Raw genomic sequence first — 19,270 nt, forward strand, 5'->3', positions numbered from 1 at the left:
AGATATAAATTTCACTTTCGGAATAGGCTAGGTATAAATAAGAGAAGAAGAGTGGAACAACAAACCAAAATATTTAAACTTTTAATTTTGAACACCCGTTTTAAAATGCGAAATTCTTTGTTTAAAAATATTTAAAAGCGGCTGGCTTTATTTAATATTTGTAAAGAATTATGAACTTAAGCAACAATTACAACATATGTATTTACTAAAATTCATTTCAAAGATAATTTAATTAAAAACTAAATCACAGTCTTGTACCAACTACATAAAATAAATAAATAAAATTTTAATACTGCAAATTGGAATTTAGTCAACTTCCTCGACTGTTGGTCCACCATAATTATCACCGCCAAAGCCACCAGTTTGTTGTCCGCAATTACCAGGTTGAGGACCACCTCCTGCTTGTTGGTGCATCTTTGTCATAATTGGACTACATATTTTCGTCAGCTCTTCCAACTTATACTCGAACTCCTCCTTTTCGGCGGTGGTATTACTATCCAGCCATTTAATCGTCTCTTTACACTTCTCCAGTACTCGATCTTTATCTGATTGACTTAATTTGCCTCCCGCTTCGTCAGCTGCTTGTTTTACACCAAACACATAGCTTTCAAGTTGATTGCGGGCTGTTATTCGTTGACGGTGTTTCTCATCTTCCTCGGCATATTTTTCGGCTTCATTTACCATACGATCGATGTCTGCTTGTGAAAGTCGTCCCTTATCGTTCTTTATAGTTATATTCTTAGCATTGCCGGTGCTCATTTCCTTTGCCGTCACATTCAAAATTCCATTAGCATCCAAATCGAAAGTTACATCTACTTTGGGTACTCCTCGAGGAGCTGGTGGAATTCCAGTTAAATTGAATGTGCCCAGCAAGTTGTTGTCTTTGGTCATGGCTCGTTCACCCTCAAACACCTGAATGGTGACAGCTGGTTGGTTATCTGCATACGTCGTGAAGGTTTTTGACTGTTTGCATGGTATACGACTGTTCCGCTCAATCAATTTGGTCATCACTCCGCCAGCGGTCTCAATTCCTAGTGATAATGGTGCCACGTCAACCAACAGGACATCTTGAATTGCACTGCTCTTATCACCACTCAGAATTGCTGCTTGAATAGCTGCACCATATGCCACCGCCTCATCTGGATTGATTGAAAGGTTCAAAGTTTTTCCACCGAAGAATGTTTGTAGCAAGTTTTGTACTTTCGGAATTCGAGTTGAACCACCAACAAGGACAATATCGTGGATTTGGCTTTTGTCCATTTTGGCATCGTTCAAAGCCTTTTCTACTGGATCTAGTGTACTGCGGAACAAATCACCACACATCTCCTCAAACCGTGCTCGGCTAATTTTTGTGTAGAAATCTACTCCTTCATATAGAGCATCAATCTCTATAGAAGCTTCAGTGCTGGATGACAGTGTACGTTTCGCACGCTCTGCCGCTGTTCTTAATCGTCGCAACGCTCGAGGATTCGATCGCAAATCCTTTTTATATTTACGTTTGAACTCTTCTGCAAAGTGGTTTACCAATCGATTGTCGAAGTCTTCTCCACCCAAGTGAGTATCACCAGCTGTCGCTCGCACTTCAAATAGTGAGCCTTCATCAATAGTTAAAATGGAAACATCAAAAGTACCACCGCCCAAATCGAATATGAGCACATTGCGTTCGCCTTTAAGGTTTTTATCCAGACCATAAGCTAAAGCCGCTGCTGTTGGTTCATTAATAATTCGAAGAACATTCAATCCCGCAATGGCACCAGCATCTTTGGTGGCCTGACGTTGTGAGTCGTTGAAGTAAGCCGGCACTGTGATAACGGCATCTCTTACAGATGTACCCAAATACGCTTCGGCAGTCTCTTTCATTTTTGTTAGCACCATTGAACTTATTTCTTCAGGGGCAAACTTTTTCTGTTCTCCTTTGAATTCAACACTTAACTTTGGCTTCCCACAATCGTTAACCACTGTAAAAGGCCAATGCTTCATGTCCGCCTGGATTTTCTGATCGTCATACTTTCGTCCAATTAATCGTTTTGCATCAAACACTGTGTTCTTTGGGTTCATGGCAACTTGATTCTTCGCGGCGTCACCAATAAGCCGCTCCGAGTCTGTGAACGCCACATAGCTGGGTGTTGTGCGATTACCTTGATCGTTTGCTATGATTTCCACTTTTCCGTGTTGGAATACTCCTACACACGAGTATGTTGTTCCCAAATCTATTCCAATTGCAACCATTTTAATTGCTTTCTTGTACTTTTTAGTATTTCAGTTAAACTTATTTATTATTAACTTTCAATATTCTTAAATTGTTTTCTTATGCACTCGGTAAAAAGTTGTTTGTTTTCTGTTTTGTTTTGCTAAATGACTTTAGCTAACTTTGTTATGTTTATTCGCTTTGACTTTTTAAATGAAACTATGCGGAGGAGAAATTTTCGGCCGGTATTTATATGAAATCAGTCGGAGAGAGAATAGTCGAGAACAGATTTCTTGACGTTTCTCGAAATGTCTATGTGCTGTTCGTATGAAATGCTACAGCTGACGACGAAAGGGTGCAATTATTGTGAAGAGAAAAAATAGAAACTGTTCTCAGAAAGTTGGAGAGGAGTATCTCCTCCTCGCTACAATCGGTATCGCTGACGAAAAAAGTGTGCAATTATTGTGAAGAGAAAAAATAGAATCTGATCTCAAAAAGTTGGAGAGGGGTATCTCCTCCTAACTACATGGGGAACGTTTACAGAAAGTTATGCACAAATGTATTTTTGAAAAATGAGAGTGGAGAGTACCTGTACGAAAAATATCCATAATGTTATTTTTAAATTCAACACTAGGAACAAAAGTTCAATCACATTTTGTTAAATATAGTTAGTTTAAGAGGATGGAGGAGAGGCATAAATAATGTAGAAATGTTTATTAATAAATACAATTAAACTTAATGATCGGAGAATATTTAGTTCATATACAGTTTGTACTTTTTTATTCATATGCACCTCCATGCTTAGAATTAAAATTGTTGACCTACCGTATTTACATAGCGGCATAAATATTGCGGAACGCTGGAGTTTAATTAACTATGCCGTTGCAATTGTGCTAAAAGTGTGTTCACTTTTCATACGATCAGCCAGTAGTTCAACTAAAAACAAATGGCTGATTTTTAATGGAGCAGTAACACCTGTTTGGTTTCACATTTTATGAAAAAAGTGGAATAGGACTATAAATGATCGTTTTTTGGAAAATTTTAACTATAGCTACAAATTCGTTAGAAATTTAAAAGTAGATACATATGTATGTATGTTGCAGATTAATATCTTAATGCAGAAGGCTACGTACCATTTGGTATAAATCAACGTTTCTAAATATACGTATACATTTTAACAGATTTACATAATCGACTTATTACAAATATTAAAGAATTGTCATACTAACATTTGTTTAACAATTTTAATCTGATATTTCCGATGATGGATATAACTTCTGAACCGATTTATAACATACGATTTTGTTCTCATCTGCCGGTAGAGTAGGTGCTCTATTCCGAAGAGTACAGCTGATTCGGTCGCAAGCTGTTATCGACGAAACAGTCAATAGGTTTCAAATTTGATAATCAGAAAATTAACAAAAATTTCCCACAATTAAATCTAAACAAATTAGCAAAATCACTTATTGCGATAATAATATTATGTAGTTTTCACATAGCATTACGTTTAAGTGGTAAACGCTATAATAGCAACAATCCAACAATTACTAGAAAAAATTTACTCCCGAGAGAAATATTTCATTCATAAATTTATTTCTGCTAATAATTTTATGAGAGAACTACTCTTTCATACTCTCCTTATCAACTGTTGGAGACAACATATAATAATAAAATAAAGGCATATGTCCGTTATTTGCTTTTTTCAGCAATTGCACTACGTAAAGGTTGTTATTCTTTGTAAAAAATTTTGTAATAATAGACAGAGTCATTAAAATTCTTTAAAGCTAACTACAGTTTTCTAGATTCCTATTGGCAACATATTTTACGACGCTTTATCGTTTTTCTCAATTGCGAGTAGCGAATGGTGTATAGACATTTCCAGAAACGTCAAGAAATCTGTTCTCGACTATTCTCTCTCCGACTGATTTCATATAAATACCGGCCGAAGATTTCTCCTCCGCATAATTTCATTTGAAAAGTCAAAGCGAATAAACATAACAAAATTAGCTAAAGTCATTTAGCAAAACAAAACAGAAAACAAACAACTTTTTACCGAGTGCATAAGAAACAATTTAAGAATATTAAATATTGAAAGTTAATAATAAATAAGTTTAATTGAAATACTAAAAAGTACAAGAAAGCAATTAAAATGGTTGCAATTGGAATAGATTTGGGAACAACATACTCGTGTGTAGGAGTATTCCAACACGGAAAAGTGGAAATCATAGCAAACGATCAAGGTAATCGTACAACTCCCAGCTATGTGGCGTTCACAGACTCGGAGCGGCTTATTGGTGACGCCGCGAAGAATCAAGTTGCCATGAACCCAAAGAACACAGTGTTTGATGCAAAGCGATTAATTGGACGAAAGTATGACGATCAGAAAATCCAGGCGGACATGAAGCATTGGCCTTTTACAGTGGTTAACGATTGTGGGAAGCCAAAGTTAAGTGTTGAATTCAAAGGAGAACAGAAAAAGTTTGCCCCTGAAGAAATAAGTTCAATGGTTCTTACAAAAATGAAAGAGACTGCCGAAGCGTATTTGGGTACATCTGTAAGAGACGCCGTTATCACAGTGCCGGCTTACTTCAACGACTCGCAACGTCAGGCCACCAAAGATGCTGGTGCCATTGCGGGATTGAATGTTCTTCGAATTATTAATGAACCAACAGCAGCGGCTTTAGCTTATGGTCTGGATAAAAACCTTAAAGGCGAACGCAATGTGCTCATATTCGATTTGGGCGGTGGTACTTTCGATGTTTCCATTTTAACTATTGATGAAGGCTCACTATTTGAAGTGCGAGCGACAGCTGGTGATACTCACTTGGGTGGAGAAGACTTCGACAATCGATTGGTAAACCACTTTGCAGAAGAGTTCAAACGTAAATATAAAAAGGATTTGCGATCAAATCCTCGAGCGTTGCGACGATTAAGAACAGCGGCAGAACGTGCGAAACGTACACTGTCTTCCAGCACTGAAGCTTCTATAGAGATTGATGCTCTATATGAAGGAGTAGATTTCTACACAAAAATTAGCCGAGCACGGTTTGAGGAGATGTGTGGTGATTTGTTCCGCAGTACACTAGATCCAGTAGAAAAGGCTTTGAACGATGCCAAAATGGACAAAAGCCAAATCCACGATATTGTCCTTGTTGGTGGTTCAACTCGAATTCCGAAAGTACAAAACTTGCTACAAACATTCTTCGGTGGAAAAACTTTGAACCTTTCAATCAATCCAGATGAGGCGGTGGCATATGGTGCAGCTATTCAAGCAGCAATTCTGAGTGGTGATAAGAGCAGTGCAATTCAAGATGTCCTGTTGGTTGACGTGGCACCATTATCACTAGGAATTGAGACCGCTGGTGGAGTGATGACCAAACTGATTGAGCGGAACAGTCGTATACCATGCAAACAGTCAAAAACCTTCACGACATATGCAGATAACCAACCAGCTGTCACCATTCAAGTTTTTGAGGGTGAACGAGCCATGACCAAAGACAACAACTTGCTGGGCACATTCAATTTAACTGGTATTCCACCAGCTCCTCGAGGTGTACCCAAAGTAGATGTAACTTTCGATTTGGATGCTAATGGAATTTTGAATGTGACGGCAAAGGAAATGAGCACCGGCAATGCTAAGAATATAACTATAAAGAACGATAAGGGACGACTTTCACAAGCAGACATCGATCGTATGGTAAATGAAGCCGAAAAATATGCCGAGGAAGATGAGAAACACCGTCAACGAATAGCTGCTCGCAATCAACTTGAAAGCTATGTGTTTGGTGTAAAACAAGCAGCTGACGAAGCGGGAAGCAAATTAAGTCAATCAGATAAAGATCAAGTACTTGAGAAGTGTAAAGAGACGGTTAAATGGCTTGATAGTAATACCACCGCCGAAAAGGAGGAGTTCGAGTATAAGTTGGAGGAGCTGACGAAAATATGTAGTCCAATTATGACAAAGATGCATCAACAAGCAGGAGGTGCTGGTCCACAACCTGGTAATTGCGGACAACAATCTGGTGGTTTTGGCGGTGATAATTACGGTGGACCAACAGTAGAAGAAGTTGACTAAATATGAGTCGCTGATATTATGCAAAAGTATTATAGCAATTAGAACTAATTTATAAAAGACTGAAAAGTTCCTAAAGTAGATTATATAAGTTCTTTGTTAACATTTTGTATGTTTGGTTAATGCATAAGTTACTTATGTTAGCGTAATTGTAGTGATTTAATGTTGCAAGCTTAATTTAAATAAAGCCGACCGCTATTCAAGTGTTAAAAAATATGTGTTTTTTTTGTAGTTTTATAACTATAATGAAGAAAAATATTTTTCGCGATCACCTTTTGAAAATTATAGACAAGTTTTATATGCAAAGATGTTGGTCATGTAATTATGTTTCTACGTCTGTACTAACTAGTAGACATTGAAAAGGGTCAAGTAAAGTCACCGTCTCCTTATAACTGACTAGGTTTAATAATTTCGAAAGTTTACTCACAATTTGTATAGGTGATACATATTTTTATTCTTATTTAGACACTATAAGTTTTCATTAAAATATATTAATTTACACAAACTTTGAACTTGATCTAATTTGACAGAGGCTATATTCGATAATTATGAAATATAAACTAAAGGAAGGGGAAGTTGAGAGCAGAATTTTTTTAACAACTTGGGATGTTTTGATTATATTAAATATCATATGTCATTTGTAGTACGACAATTTCCGCTGATGCTAGTCAAGGTTTATTTCAAATTAGTAAATTCTCATAAAACTGTAAAATTTGAGGCTGTTGCTGTTTATATAATTTGGTGATTCTATGTAATATATTAATGAAAAAATTACGGCTTTCTATACTAGTATTGTATTATTATTATATTATTTTGAAAACGATGTTGTCGAATTGCTCGGTATTAAATGTTTCCAATAATATTAAGTATTTCAAATTAATCTTCTTAAGCGGGTAAAAGGAAACCCAAAAAAACAACTAAGGAGAGCTAAGATCGGACGCAACCGAAGATTTGATAGTCTCGCAATTTTCAATAATCAATATTATCAACGTTGGTAAAACTTTATATTGAAAAATGTTTTGATCATACTTGCTATTTATATAATGGCCATTTGCTCAATGTCTGGTTAGAAGCCATCTTTCAGTTAAGTTCTGATTAAAATAAAAAAGAAGTCTTGGTTAAGTTATCCAGCACTTAACTGGCAGGTGGTTGCTAATCAGACATTGAAAAAATTGCTCTTAAACTATAGGTCATATAATCACTTAGGGCCTTTTTTTTTTTCAATGGTTAACCCCACCGAAAGAGGGAGCCTTTGCTAACCAGACATGAAGAAAAAGACCCGTAGTCCGACATATTTATATTAAAATCAATCTAACACCATCTAACCGATATCCATAATTTGTAATACCGAATGACATACTACTTATTAATATAATCTCCCTTAATTTAGTTGCGATATCTAGATATACTTGAGATATAAACTTAATCGAAAAGACGAAATTTAAAATATTTGGTATAAAAGGGAAAAGTAATGGAGGGGAGAATATCTTTATATTATGTTAGGGTGATATTATGGTTCAAACGACAACCATTATATGTAGTATATGGGAGTTGGAGTAGTATCGACCCGATTTTTATCTATTTTATTAACATGCCACATACTAAAAAAAAAAAAACAAGAAAAAACGTTAGCTTCGACTGCACCGAAGCTGATATACCCTTCACAGGCGCATTTCTTTTAGTAACTAAGTGTTCAGTTTGTATGAAGGCTACATATGTACTATAGTAATCCGATTTGAACAATTTTTTCGGAGATTATATTATTACCTTAAGCAGTAATCCATGTCATATTTCGTGAAGATACCACGTCAAATGCGAAAGTTTTCCATACAAACCCTTGATTCCGATCGTTCGGTTTGTATGGCAGCTGTATGCTATAGTGAGCCGATCTGAACAATTTCTTCCGATATTACATTATTTCTATGAACAATAACTCATACCAAACTTCGTGAAGATATATCGTCAAATGAGGAAGTTTCCCATGCATACACTTGACTCCGTTCATTCAGTTTTTATGGCAGCTATATGCTATATTAACCGATCTGAACAATTCCTTCGGAGATTACATTATTATGTTAGAAAATAACCTGTGCCAACTTTTGTGAAGATATATTGTCAAATGTGAAAGTTTTCCATACAAGAACTTGATTCCGATCGTTCTGTTTGTATGGCAGCTATATGCTATAGTAAGCCGATCTGAACAATTTTTTCTGAGATTACATTATTATTTCAGAAAATAACCTGTGAGAACTTTTGTGAAGATATATTGTCAAATGTGAAAGTTTTCCATACAAGAACTTGATTCTGATCGTTCTGTTTGTATGGCAGCTATATGCTATAGTAAGCCGATCTGAAACATTTTTTTTTGAGATTACATTATTATCTCAGAAAATAACCTGTGAGAACTTTTGTGAAGATATATTGTCAAATGTGAAAGTTTTCCATACAAGAACTTGATTCCGATCGTTCAGTTTGTATGCCAGCTATATGTTATAGTGGTCCGATATCGGCAGTTCCGACAAATGAGCAGCTTCTTGAAGAGAAAATGACGTTTGCAAAATTTCAAAACGATATCTTAAAAATTGAGGGACTAGTTCGTATAGATACAGGCAGACAGATGGACATGGCTAAATCAACTCACCTCAACATACTGATCATTTATATATATACTTTATAGGGTCTCAGACGCTTCATTCTGGGTGGCAAACTTAATATACCCTGTTCAGGATATAAACAATTATATAGAGTAAAGTCAACTGAATGTTCGAAAATCCTGATTTTAGGTGTATAGGGGATAGGTCAACTTTTCGCTCAAATTTATATATTTTGGACACAAAGATACACAGTTAAGAGTAAAACACACTCTCTGATTTGGTCTATATATGCGGACACGTGGAATTTCAACACAAACAGAGAAGGATTATCCCTGAATTTCAATTATCTATCTCACACCTATACCGATATTATCGATCAAAAGTCAACTGTAAGTACTGGGGTCCAAATATTCGGTACCTAAGGGCTTGAACAGTTTTGGTTGGATTTGAACAATTTTTGGTCATAAGGTGGCATACACCAAAGGCATCATTCGTGCAAAGCTTTATCCCTTTATATTAATTGCTTCTTGATTTATGTACTGAAAAATTAAAGAATAAAGTGAAATTAAAAATTATCAAAGATTGATTTTTTAGTAGTAGGTCGTTCAGGAAATCTTTCCTTTAATTTCACTAATTATAGGTTAAGAATTAGTTTTCACTATTTTACTCATGAACAGTCTCATTTTTTGAAGCGGTGGGAAAAAATATGGAATACAGCATAAAATAAAAATATACTACAAGTTACATATGTATATTTCATAATGTCAGATGAATAAATAATCCAACATCATACATATTTCAAAGAAACCTTCCAAAAATCGCTTGTTTACCTCAGGGTTACTTGGAAAAAATAATTATCTGCAACCTTTGTGCTTTTTAGATATGTATATATATAAATTTAAACATTTTGAATATAATACATCAAATCATAAGAAGATTAATAAAATTAGCCCTTTAAAATCTTATAATTTATATAACTATATGTACTTATAAAATATGTAGTCAAGAGAAACCAGGAGTTTAAGGTTTGTATTGTTATCGACTTTTATGACATTCAAAATTAGCCAAAATTGTGATAGGAAAACAAAATGCAAGTGATTTGACTATTTATTTGAGAACAGGAAACATCGTCTTGTTTTCCTTTATCAGCAGATCAATTCGTGTAAGGAACTAAAGAGCAATTAATTGCAAATTAACTCTTTGTTGACCAGTTAACTGTGTCAATCAATAGAAAGAGTATTACTATATGTTTCTTTCCATGATTTAAGGCATTGGTAAATACATATATGATAGATAAGGTTCAAACAATTCATAGACAGTGGACTTCAAATGTTCACACAGCTCAATTGATAGACAGCTTTCATGACCACAAAACGTTTCTATTGAAATTTATTTAAACTGCTATAACAGTTACGGGTCTGTTTCGGTTACGTAGACTTGATTGTAGTGGGAACGGCTTATAACTAAGTCCAGTTTCATTATATCGACATAGCGCAAAACAACCAAAACATAACAAGGGTAACCTACACTGGTAGCCACGCAAAGCTTACCATTATACTTTCTTAAATTTTTTTAGGTCGTTTTTATTCGCTCTGGATTTTCTTCAATTTTGTTATTTATTATTATTACATTATCTAATTATAATTATAGTTTTTAATTTATTACGTTTAATGAGTAAAACACAAACTAGCTTTTCTGTGCTGATTATACAAAAGCACCCGATATATAAATTTAAACATTTTGAATATAATACATAAAATCATAAGAAGATTAATAAAATTAGCCCTTTAAAATCTTATAATTTATATAACTATATGTACTTATAAAATATGTAGTCAAGAGAAACCAGGAGTTTAAGGTTTGTATTGTTATCGACTTTTATGACATTCAAAATTAGCCGAAATTGTAATAGGGAAACAAAATGGAAGTGATTTGACTATTTATTTGAGAACAGTAAACATCGTCTTGTTTTCCTTTATCAGCAGATCAATTCGCGTAAGGAACTAAAGAGCAATTAATTGCAAATTAACTCTTTGTTGACCAGTTAACTGTGTCAATCAATAGAAAGAGTATTACTATATGTTTCTTTCCATGATTTAAGGCATTGGTAAATACATAAGTATATGATAGATAAGGTTCAAACAATTCATAGACAGTGGACTTCAAATGTTCACACAGCTCAATTGATAGACAGCTTTCATGACCACAAAACGTTTCTATTGAAATTTATTTAAACTGCTATAACAGTTACGGGTCTGTTTCGGTTACGTAGACTTGATTGTAGTGGGAACGGCTTATAACTAAGTCCAGTTTCATTATATCGACATAGCGCAAAACAACCAAAACATAACAAGGGTAACCTACACTGGTAGCCACGCAAAGCTTACCATTATACTTTCTTAAATTTTTTTAGGTCGTTTTTATTCGCTCTGGATTTTCTTCAATTTTGTTATTTATTATTATTACATTATCTAATTATAATTATAGTTTTTAATTTATTACGTTTAATGAGTAAAACACAAACTAGCTTTTCTGTGCTGATTATACAAAAGCGGCCGATTTTTATTGCTTTTAAATTAATACCGCGACTAAATTTCGTGATTCAATTAAAGAATTATAAAATAAAACATTAATTTCAATTATAGTGTAAATGAAATTATATAAAAAAAATAATAATAATAAAGTTTTTTCATCGCATGTCAGCATGTAAGAGACATTTCGAGCTCATTTTATAAAGCTCACAAACTTTCAAATGATTTTGTCTATAGCCGAATGTGTTTTGTTTTTAATTTTTAAAAATTTTGATTGTAATTAACTTACTTCTAAGTAAACAAAACTCTATAAAACAAAACGTACCGCTATATAAAGTGTTGTCAAATATGCACAACACGTGAAAATTTTGAATGGTAAGCTTTGCGTAGTGAAGAGTGTATTTATTTATAAAGAGTTCAACAATGGAGCTACTTTATATAAAACTTCATGTATGTACGTATTAATACGGAACCCATTTGAAATGTATGTAACATAGTAAAAATGTTCTTTTAGCCCAGTTAAATAATAAAATTTCAGGTCTTTCTTTTTTTCTTACTATATAGTAATATACAATTTTGTAATACAAGTAACAATTATTACTGCATTCACCACTTTGTGCATCCAATTAAGGAATAGTAACTATTCTCCTAATGTAACTTTTCTCTTTACAGATGGCGAAGTTCAAGGTTTCGAATGACATAAGCCTTTGGTGTTGGGAACATGTTTATAAAATTAAAAACCAAATTTTAGATTTAAAATTTTTTTAAAGTAGTCAGTTTTATTCAATTGTATAACCAAGCGAGTACTACCACGTTAAATAACATCATTAACAACTTTCATACATTTTTATAAAGATAAATAAATAAATTAAACCGAGTTTTATATACAAACATATTTACAATCTAAACTTAACCTATAATTTCTTTGGCATTTACATGAATATTAGAATACTGTAAATTGGAATTTAGTCAACTTCCTCGACTGTAGGTCCACCGTAATTATTACCGCCAAAGCCACCAGATTGTTGTCCACAATTACCAGGTTGTGAACCAGCACCTCCTGCTTGTTGGTGCATCTTTGTCATAATTGGACTACATATTTTCGTCAGCTCCTCCAACTTATACTCGAACTCCTCCTTTTCGGCGGTGGTATTACTATCAAGCCATTTAATCGTCTCTTTACACTTCTCAAGTACTTGATCTTTATCTGATTGACTTAATTTGCCTCCCGCTTCGTCAGCTGCTTGTTTTACACTAAACACATAGCTTTCAAGTTGATTGCGGGCTGTTATTCGTTGACGGTGTTTCTCATCTTCCTCGGCATATTTTTCGGCTTCATTTACCATACGATCGATGTCTGCTTGTGAAAGTCGTCCCTTATCGTTCTTTATAGTTATATTCTTAGCATTGCCGGTGCTCATTTCCTTTGCAGTCACATTCAAAATTCCATTAGCATCCAAATCGAAAGTTACATCTACTTTGGGTACTCCTCGTGGAGCTGGTGGAATTCCAGTTAAATTGAATGTGCCCAGCAAGTTGTTGTCTTTGGTCATGGCTCGTTCACCCTCAAACACCTGAATGGTGACAGCTGGTTGGTTATCTGCATACGTCGTGAAGGTTTTTGACTGTTTGCATGGTATACGACTGTTCCGCTCAATCAATTTGGTCATCACTCCACCAGCGGTCTCAATTCCTAGTGATAATGGTGCCACGTCAACCAACAGGACATCTTGAATTGCACTGCTCTTATCACCACTCAGAATGGCTGCTTGAATAGCTGCACCATATGCTACCGCCTCGTCTGGATTGATTGAAAGGTTCAAAGTTTTTCCACCGAAGAATGTTTGTAGCAAGTTTTGTACTTTAGGAATTCGAGTTGAACCACCAACAAGGACAATATCGTGGATTTGGCCTTTGTCCATTTTGGCATCATTCAAAGCTTTTTCTACTGGATCTAGTGTACTGCGGAACAAATCACCACACATCTCCTCAAACCGTGCTCGGCTAATTTTTGTATAGAAATCTACTCCTTCATATAGAGCATCAATCTCTATAGAAGCTTCAGTGCTGGATGACAGTGTACGTTTCGCACGCTCTGCCGCTGTTCTTAATCGTCGCAACGCTCGAGGATTTGATCGCAAATCCTTTTTATATTTACGTTTGAACTCTTCTGCAAAGTGGTTTACCAATCGATTGTCGAAGTCTTCTCCACCCAAGTGAGTATCACCAGCTGTCGCTCGCACTTCAAATAGTGAGCCTTCATCAATAGTTAAAATGGAAACATCAAAAGTACCACCGCCCAAATCGAATATGAGCACATTGCGTTCGCCTTTAAGGTTTTTATCCAGACCATGCTAAAGCCGCTGCTGTTGGTTCATTAATAATTCGAAGAACATTCAATCCCGCAATGGCACCAGCATCTTTGGTGGCCTGACGTTGTGAGTCGTTGAAGTAAGCCGGCACTGTGATAACGGCATCTCTTACAGATGTACCCAAATACGCTTCGGCAGTCTCTTTCATTTTTGTTAGCACCATTGAACTTATTTCTTCAGGGGCAAACTTTTTCTGTTCTCCTTTGAATTCAACACTTAACTTGGGCTTCCCACAATCGTTAACCACTGTAAAAGGCCAATGCTTCATGTCCGCCTGGATTTTCTGATCGTCATACTTTCGTCCAATTAATCGCTTTGCATCAAACACTGTGTTCTTTGGGTTCATGGCAACTTGATTCTTCGCGGCGTCACCAATAAGCCGCTCCGAGTCTGTGAACGCCACATAGCTGGGAGTTGTACGATTACCTTGATCGTTTGCTATGATTTCCACCTTTCCGTGTTGGAATACTCCTACACACGAGTATGTTGTTCCCAAATCTATTCCAATTGCAACCATTTTAATTGCTTTCTTGTACTTTTTAGTATTTCAGTTAAGCTTATTTATTATTAACTTTCAATATTTAATATTCTTAAATTGTTTCTTATGCACTCGGTAAAAAGTTGTTTGTTTTCTGTTTTGTTTTGCTAAATGACTTTAGCTAATTTTGTTATGTTTATTCGCTTTGACTTTTCAAATGAAACTATGCGGAGGAGAAATCTTCGGCCGGTATTTATATGAAATCAGTCGGAGAGAGAATAGTCGAGAACAGATTTCTTGACGTTTCTGGAAATGTCTATACACCATTCGCTACTCGCAATTGAGAAAAACGATAAAGCGTCGTAAAATATGTTGCCAATAGGAATCTAGAAAACTGTAGTTAGCTTTAAAGAATTTTAATGACTCTGTCTATTATTACAAAATTTTTACAAAGAATAACAACCTTTACGTAGTGCAATTGCTGAAAAAAAGCAAATAACGGACATATGCCTTTTATTTTATTATTATATGTTGTCTCCAACAGTTGATAAGGAGAGTATGAAAGAGTAGTTCTCTCATAAAAATTATTAGCAGAAATAAATTTATGAATGAAATATTTCTCTCGGGAGTAAATTTTTTCTAGTAATTGTTGGATTGTTGCTATTATAGCGTTTACCACTTAAACGTAATGCTATGTGAAAACTACATAATATTATTATCGCAATAAGTGATTTTGCTAATTTGTTTAGATTTAATTGTGGGAAATTTTTGTTAATTTTCTGATTATCAAATTTGAAACCTATTGACTGTTTCGTCGATAACAGCTTGCGACCGAATCAGCTGTACTCTTCGGAATAGAGCACCTACTCTACCGGCAGATGAGAACAAAATCGTATGTTATAAATCGGTTCAGAAGGTACATATATCCATCATCGGAAATATCAGATTAAAATTGTTAAACAAATGTTAGTATGACAATTCTTTAATATTTGTAATAAGTCGATTATGTAAATCTGTTAAAATGTATACGTATATTTAGAAACGTTGATTTATACCAAATGGTACGTAGCCTTCTGCATTAAGATATTAATCTGCAACATACATACATACATGTATGTATCTACTTTTAAATTTCTAACGAATTTGTAGCTATAGTTAAAATTTTCCAAAAAACGATCATTTATAGTCCTATTCCACTTTTTTCATAAAATGTGAAACCAAACAGGTGTTACTGCTCCATTAAAAATCAGCCATTTGTTTTTAGTTGAACTACTGGCTGATCGTATGAAAAGTGAACACACTTTTAGCACAATTGCAACGGCATAGTTAATTAAACTCCAGCGTTCCGCAATATTTATGCCGCTATGTAAATACGGTAGGTCAACAATTTTAATTCTAAGCATGGAGGTGCATATGAATAAAAAAGTACAACTGATTCGGTCATGGCTGTATCGACCGAAACTGGTATATGAACCAAATATTCTCCGATCATTAAGTTTAATGTGTATTTATTAATGAATACATTTCTCACATTATTTATGCCTCTCCTCCATCCTCTTAAACTAACTATATTTAACAAAATGTGATTGAACTTTTATTCCTAGTGTTGAATTTAAAAATAACATTATGGATATTTTTCGTACAGGTACTCTCCACTCTCATTTTTCAAAAATACATTTGTGCATAACTTTCTGTAAACGTTCCCCATGTAGTTAGGAGGAGATACCCCTCTCCAACTTTTTGAGATCAGATTCTATTTTTTCTCTTCACAATAATTGCACACTTTTTTCGTCAGCGATACCGATTGTAGCGAGAAGGAGATACTCCTCTCCAACTTTCTGAGAACAGTTTCTATTTTTTCTCTTCACAATAATTGCACCCTTTCGTCGTCAGCTGTAGCATTTCATACGAACAGCACATAGACATTTCGAGAAACGTCAAGAAATCTGTTCTCGACTATTCTCTCTCCGACTGATTTCATATAAATACCGGCCGAAGATTTCTCCTCCGCATAGTTTCATTTGAAAAGTCAAAGCGAATACACATAACAAAATTAGCTAAAGTCATTTAGCAAAACAAAACAGAAAACAAACAACTTTTTATCGAGTGCATAAGAAACAATTTAAGAATATTAAATATTGAAAGTTAATAATAAATAAGTTTAACTGAAATACTAAAAAGTACAAGAAAGCAATTAAAATGGTTGCAATTGGAATAGATTTGGGTACAACATACTCGTGTGTAGGAGTATTCCAACACGGAAAAGTGGAAATTATAGCAAACGATCAAGGTAATCGTACAACACCCAGCTATGTGGCGTTCACAGACTCGGAGCGGCTTATTGGTGACGCCGCGAAGAATCAAGTTGCCATGAACCCAAAGAACACAGTGTTTGATGCAAAGCGATTAATTGGACGAAAGTATGACGATCAGAAAATCCAGGCGGACATGAAGCATTGGCCTTTTACAGTGGTTAACGGTGTGGGAAGCCAAAGTTAAGTGTTGAATTCAAGGAGGAGAACAGAAAAAGTTTGCCCCTGAAGAAATAAGTTCAATGGTGCTAACAAAAATGAAAGAGACTGCCGAAGCGTATTTGGGTACATCTGTAAGAGATGCCGTTATCACAGTGCCGGCTTACTTCAACGACTCACAACGTCAGGCCACCAAAGATGCTGGTGCCATTGCGGGATTGAATGTTCTTCGAATTATTAATGAACCAACAGCAGCGGCTTTAGCTTATGGTCTGGATAAAAACCTTAAAGGCGAACGCAATGTGCTCATATTCGATTTGGGCGGTGGTACTTTTGATGTTTCCATTTTAACTATTGATGAAGGCTCACTATTTGAAGTGCGAGCGACAGCTGGTGATACTCACTTGGGTGGAGAAGACTTCGACAATCGATTGGTAAACCACTTTGCAGAAGAGTTCAAACGTAAATATAAAAAGGATTTGCGATCGAATCCTCGAGCGTTGCGACGATTAAGAACAGCAGCAGAGCGTGCGAAACGTACACTGTCATCCAGCACTGAAGCTTCTATAGAGATTGATGCTCTATATGAAGGAGTAGATTTCTATACAAAAATTAGCCGAGCACGGTTTGAGGAGATGTGTGGTGATTTGTTCCGCAGTACACTAGATCCAGTAGAAAAAGCTTTGAATGATGCCAAAATGGACAAAAGCCAAATCCACGATATTGTCCTTGTTGGTGGTTCAACTCGAATTCCTAAAGTACAAAACTTGCTACAAACATTCTTCGGTGGAAAAACTTTGAACCTTTCAATCAATCCAGATGAGGCGGTGGCATATGGTGCAGCTATTCAAGCAGCAATTCTGAGTGGTGATAAGAGCAGTGCAATTCAAGATGTGCTGTTGGTTGACGTGGCACCATTGTCACTAGGAATTGAGACCGCTGGCGGAGTGATGACCAAATTGATTGAGCGGAACAGTCGTATACCATGCAAACAATCAAAAACCTTCACGACGTATGCAGATAACCAACCAGCTGTCACCATTCAGGTGTTTGAGGGTGAACGAGCCATGACCAAAGACAACAACTTGCTGGGCACATTCAATTTAACTGGAATTCCACCAGCTCCACGAGGAGTACCCAAAGTAGATGTAACTTTCGATTTGGATGCTAATGGAATTTTGAATGTGACGGCAAAGGAAATGAGCACCGGCAATGCTAAGAATATAACTATAAAGAACGATAAGGGACGACTTTCACAAGCAGACATCGATCGTATGGTAAAAGAAGCCGAAAAATATGCCGAGGAAGATGAGAAACACCGTCAACGAATAACTGCCCGCAATCAACTTGAAAGCTATGTGTTTGGTGTAAAACAAGCAGCTGACGAAGCGGGAAGCAAATTAAGTCAATCAGATAAAGATCGAGTACTGGAGAAGTGTAAAGAGACGATTAAATGGCTTGATATTAATACCACCGCCGAAAAGGAGGAGTTCGAGTATAAGTTGGAGGAGCTGACGAAAATATGTAGTCCAATTATGACAAAGATGCACCAACAAGCAGGAGGTGCTGGTCCACAACCTGGTAATTGCGGACAACAATCTGGTGGTTTTGGCGGTGATAATTACGGTGGACCAACAGTAGAAGAAGTTGACTAAATATGAGTCGCTGATATTATGCAAAAGTATTATAGCAATTAGAACTAATTTATAAAAGACTGAAAAGTTCCTAAAGTAGATTATATAAGTTCTTTGTTAACATTTTGTATGTTTGGTTATGCATAAGTTACTTATGTTAGCGTAATTGTAGTGATTTAATGTTGCAAGCTTAATTTAAATAAAGCCGACCGCTATTCAAGTGTTAAAAAATATGTGTTTTTTTGTAGTTTTATAACTATAATGAACAAAAATATTTTTCGTGATCACCTTTTGAAAATTATAGACAAGTTTTATATGCATAGATGTAGGTTATGTAATTATGTTTCTAGGTCTGTACTAACTAGCAGAAAATGAAAAGGACATCAAGTAAAGTCAACATCTATTTATTACTTACTAGATTTAATAATTTCGAAAGTTTACTTACATATTTGTATAGGCGATAAATGTTTTCGTTCTTATTTAGGCACTATAAGTTTTCACTAAAATGTCAATAATTTACACAAACTTTGTAATATTTGACACTTGATATAATTTGACGGATGCTATGTTCGATAATTATGAAATATAAACCAAAGGAAGAAGCGGAAGTTGAGATCAGAAATTTTTTAACAAGTGGGGAAGTTTTGATTGTGTTAAACGTCATCTGTCATTTATACCGTAGTCCGCTAATTTCTGCTGATGCTAGTCAAAGTTTGTTTCAAATTAGTAAATTCTCATAAAACTGAAGTTTGAAGCAAACTATATAAAATTGTGTTTTTTAAATTTAAATCTTACAAATATTGAATTTTCTAACTTTCTGGAATGTTAACTAAAGAAGGAGTCAAGCAACATGGTTAAATATTTCAAGTAGAATTTGATCTTGATATTAGTTGTTAAAAGTTGCATGTATACTTAAGCAATTATGGATAT

At 35.2% G+C, this 19,270-nt stretch overlaps 2 protein-coding genes and 2 pseudogenes across 2 annotated transcripts; 2 read left to right on the forward strand and 2 right to left on the reverse strand.

Annotated features, from left to right (window-relative positions):
• Positions 1-39: 39 nt before the first annotated feature.
• On the reverse strand, positions 40-14,456 carry LOC120771339 (heat shock protein 68-like). The gene is made up of 2 exons (XM_040099287.1): positions 14,319-14,456; positions 40-2,273 (listed from the first exon to the last, which is right to left on the reverse strand). Exon 2 carries the CDS (start codon positions 2,227-2,229, stop codon positions 307-309), a length of 1,923 nt encoding a protein of 640 aa, XP_039955221.1. The 5' UTR covers positions 2,230-2,273; positions 14,319-14,456; the 3' UTR covers positions 40-306.
• LOC120771319 (heat shock protein 68) lies at positions 4,159-6,474 on the forward strand. Its single transcript, XM_040099264.1, has one exon. The coding sequence runs from the start codon at positions 4,338-4,340 to the stop codon at positions 6,261-6,263; it is 1,926 nt and encodes a 641-aa protein (XP_039955198.1). The 5' UTR covers positions 4,159-4,337; the 3' UTR covers positions 6,264-6,474.
• LOC120771312 lies at positions 12,136-14,325 on the reverse strand (annotated as a pseudogene).
• Positions 14,457-16,269: 1,813 nt separating the features above from the next.
• LOC120771328 lies at positions 16,270-18,571 on the forward strand (annotated as a pseudogene).
• Positions 18,572-19,270: the final 699 nt, after the last annotated feature.

The sequence above is a fragment of the Bactrocera tryoni genome, chromosome 1, assembly GCF_016617805.1.
Source record: "Bactrocera tryoni isolate S06 chromosome 1, CSIRO_BtryS06_freeze2, whole genome shotgun sequence".
Lineage (NCBI taxonomy): Eukaryota > Metazoa > Arthropoda > Insecta > Diptera > Tephritidae > Bactrocera > Bactrocera tryoni.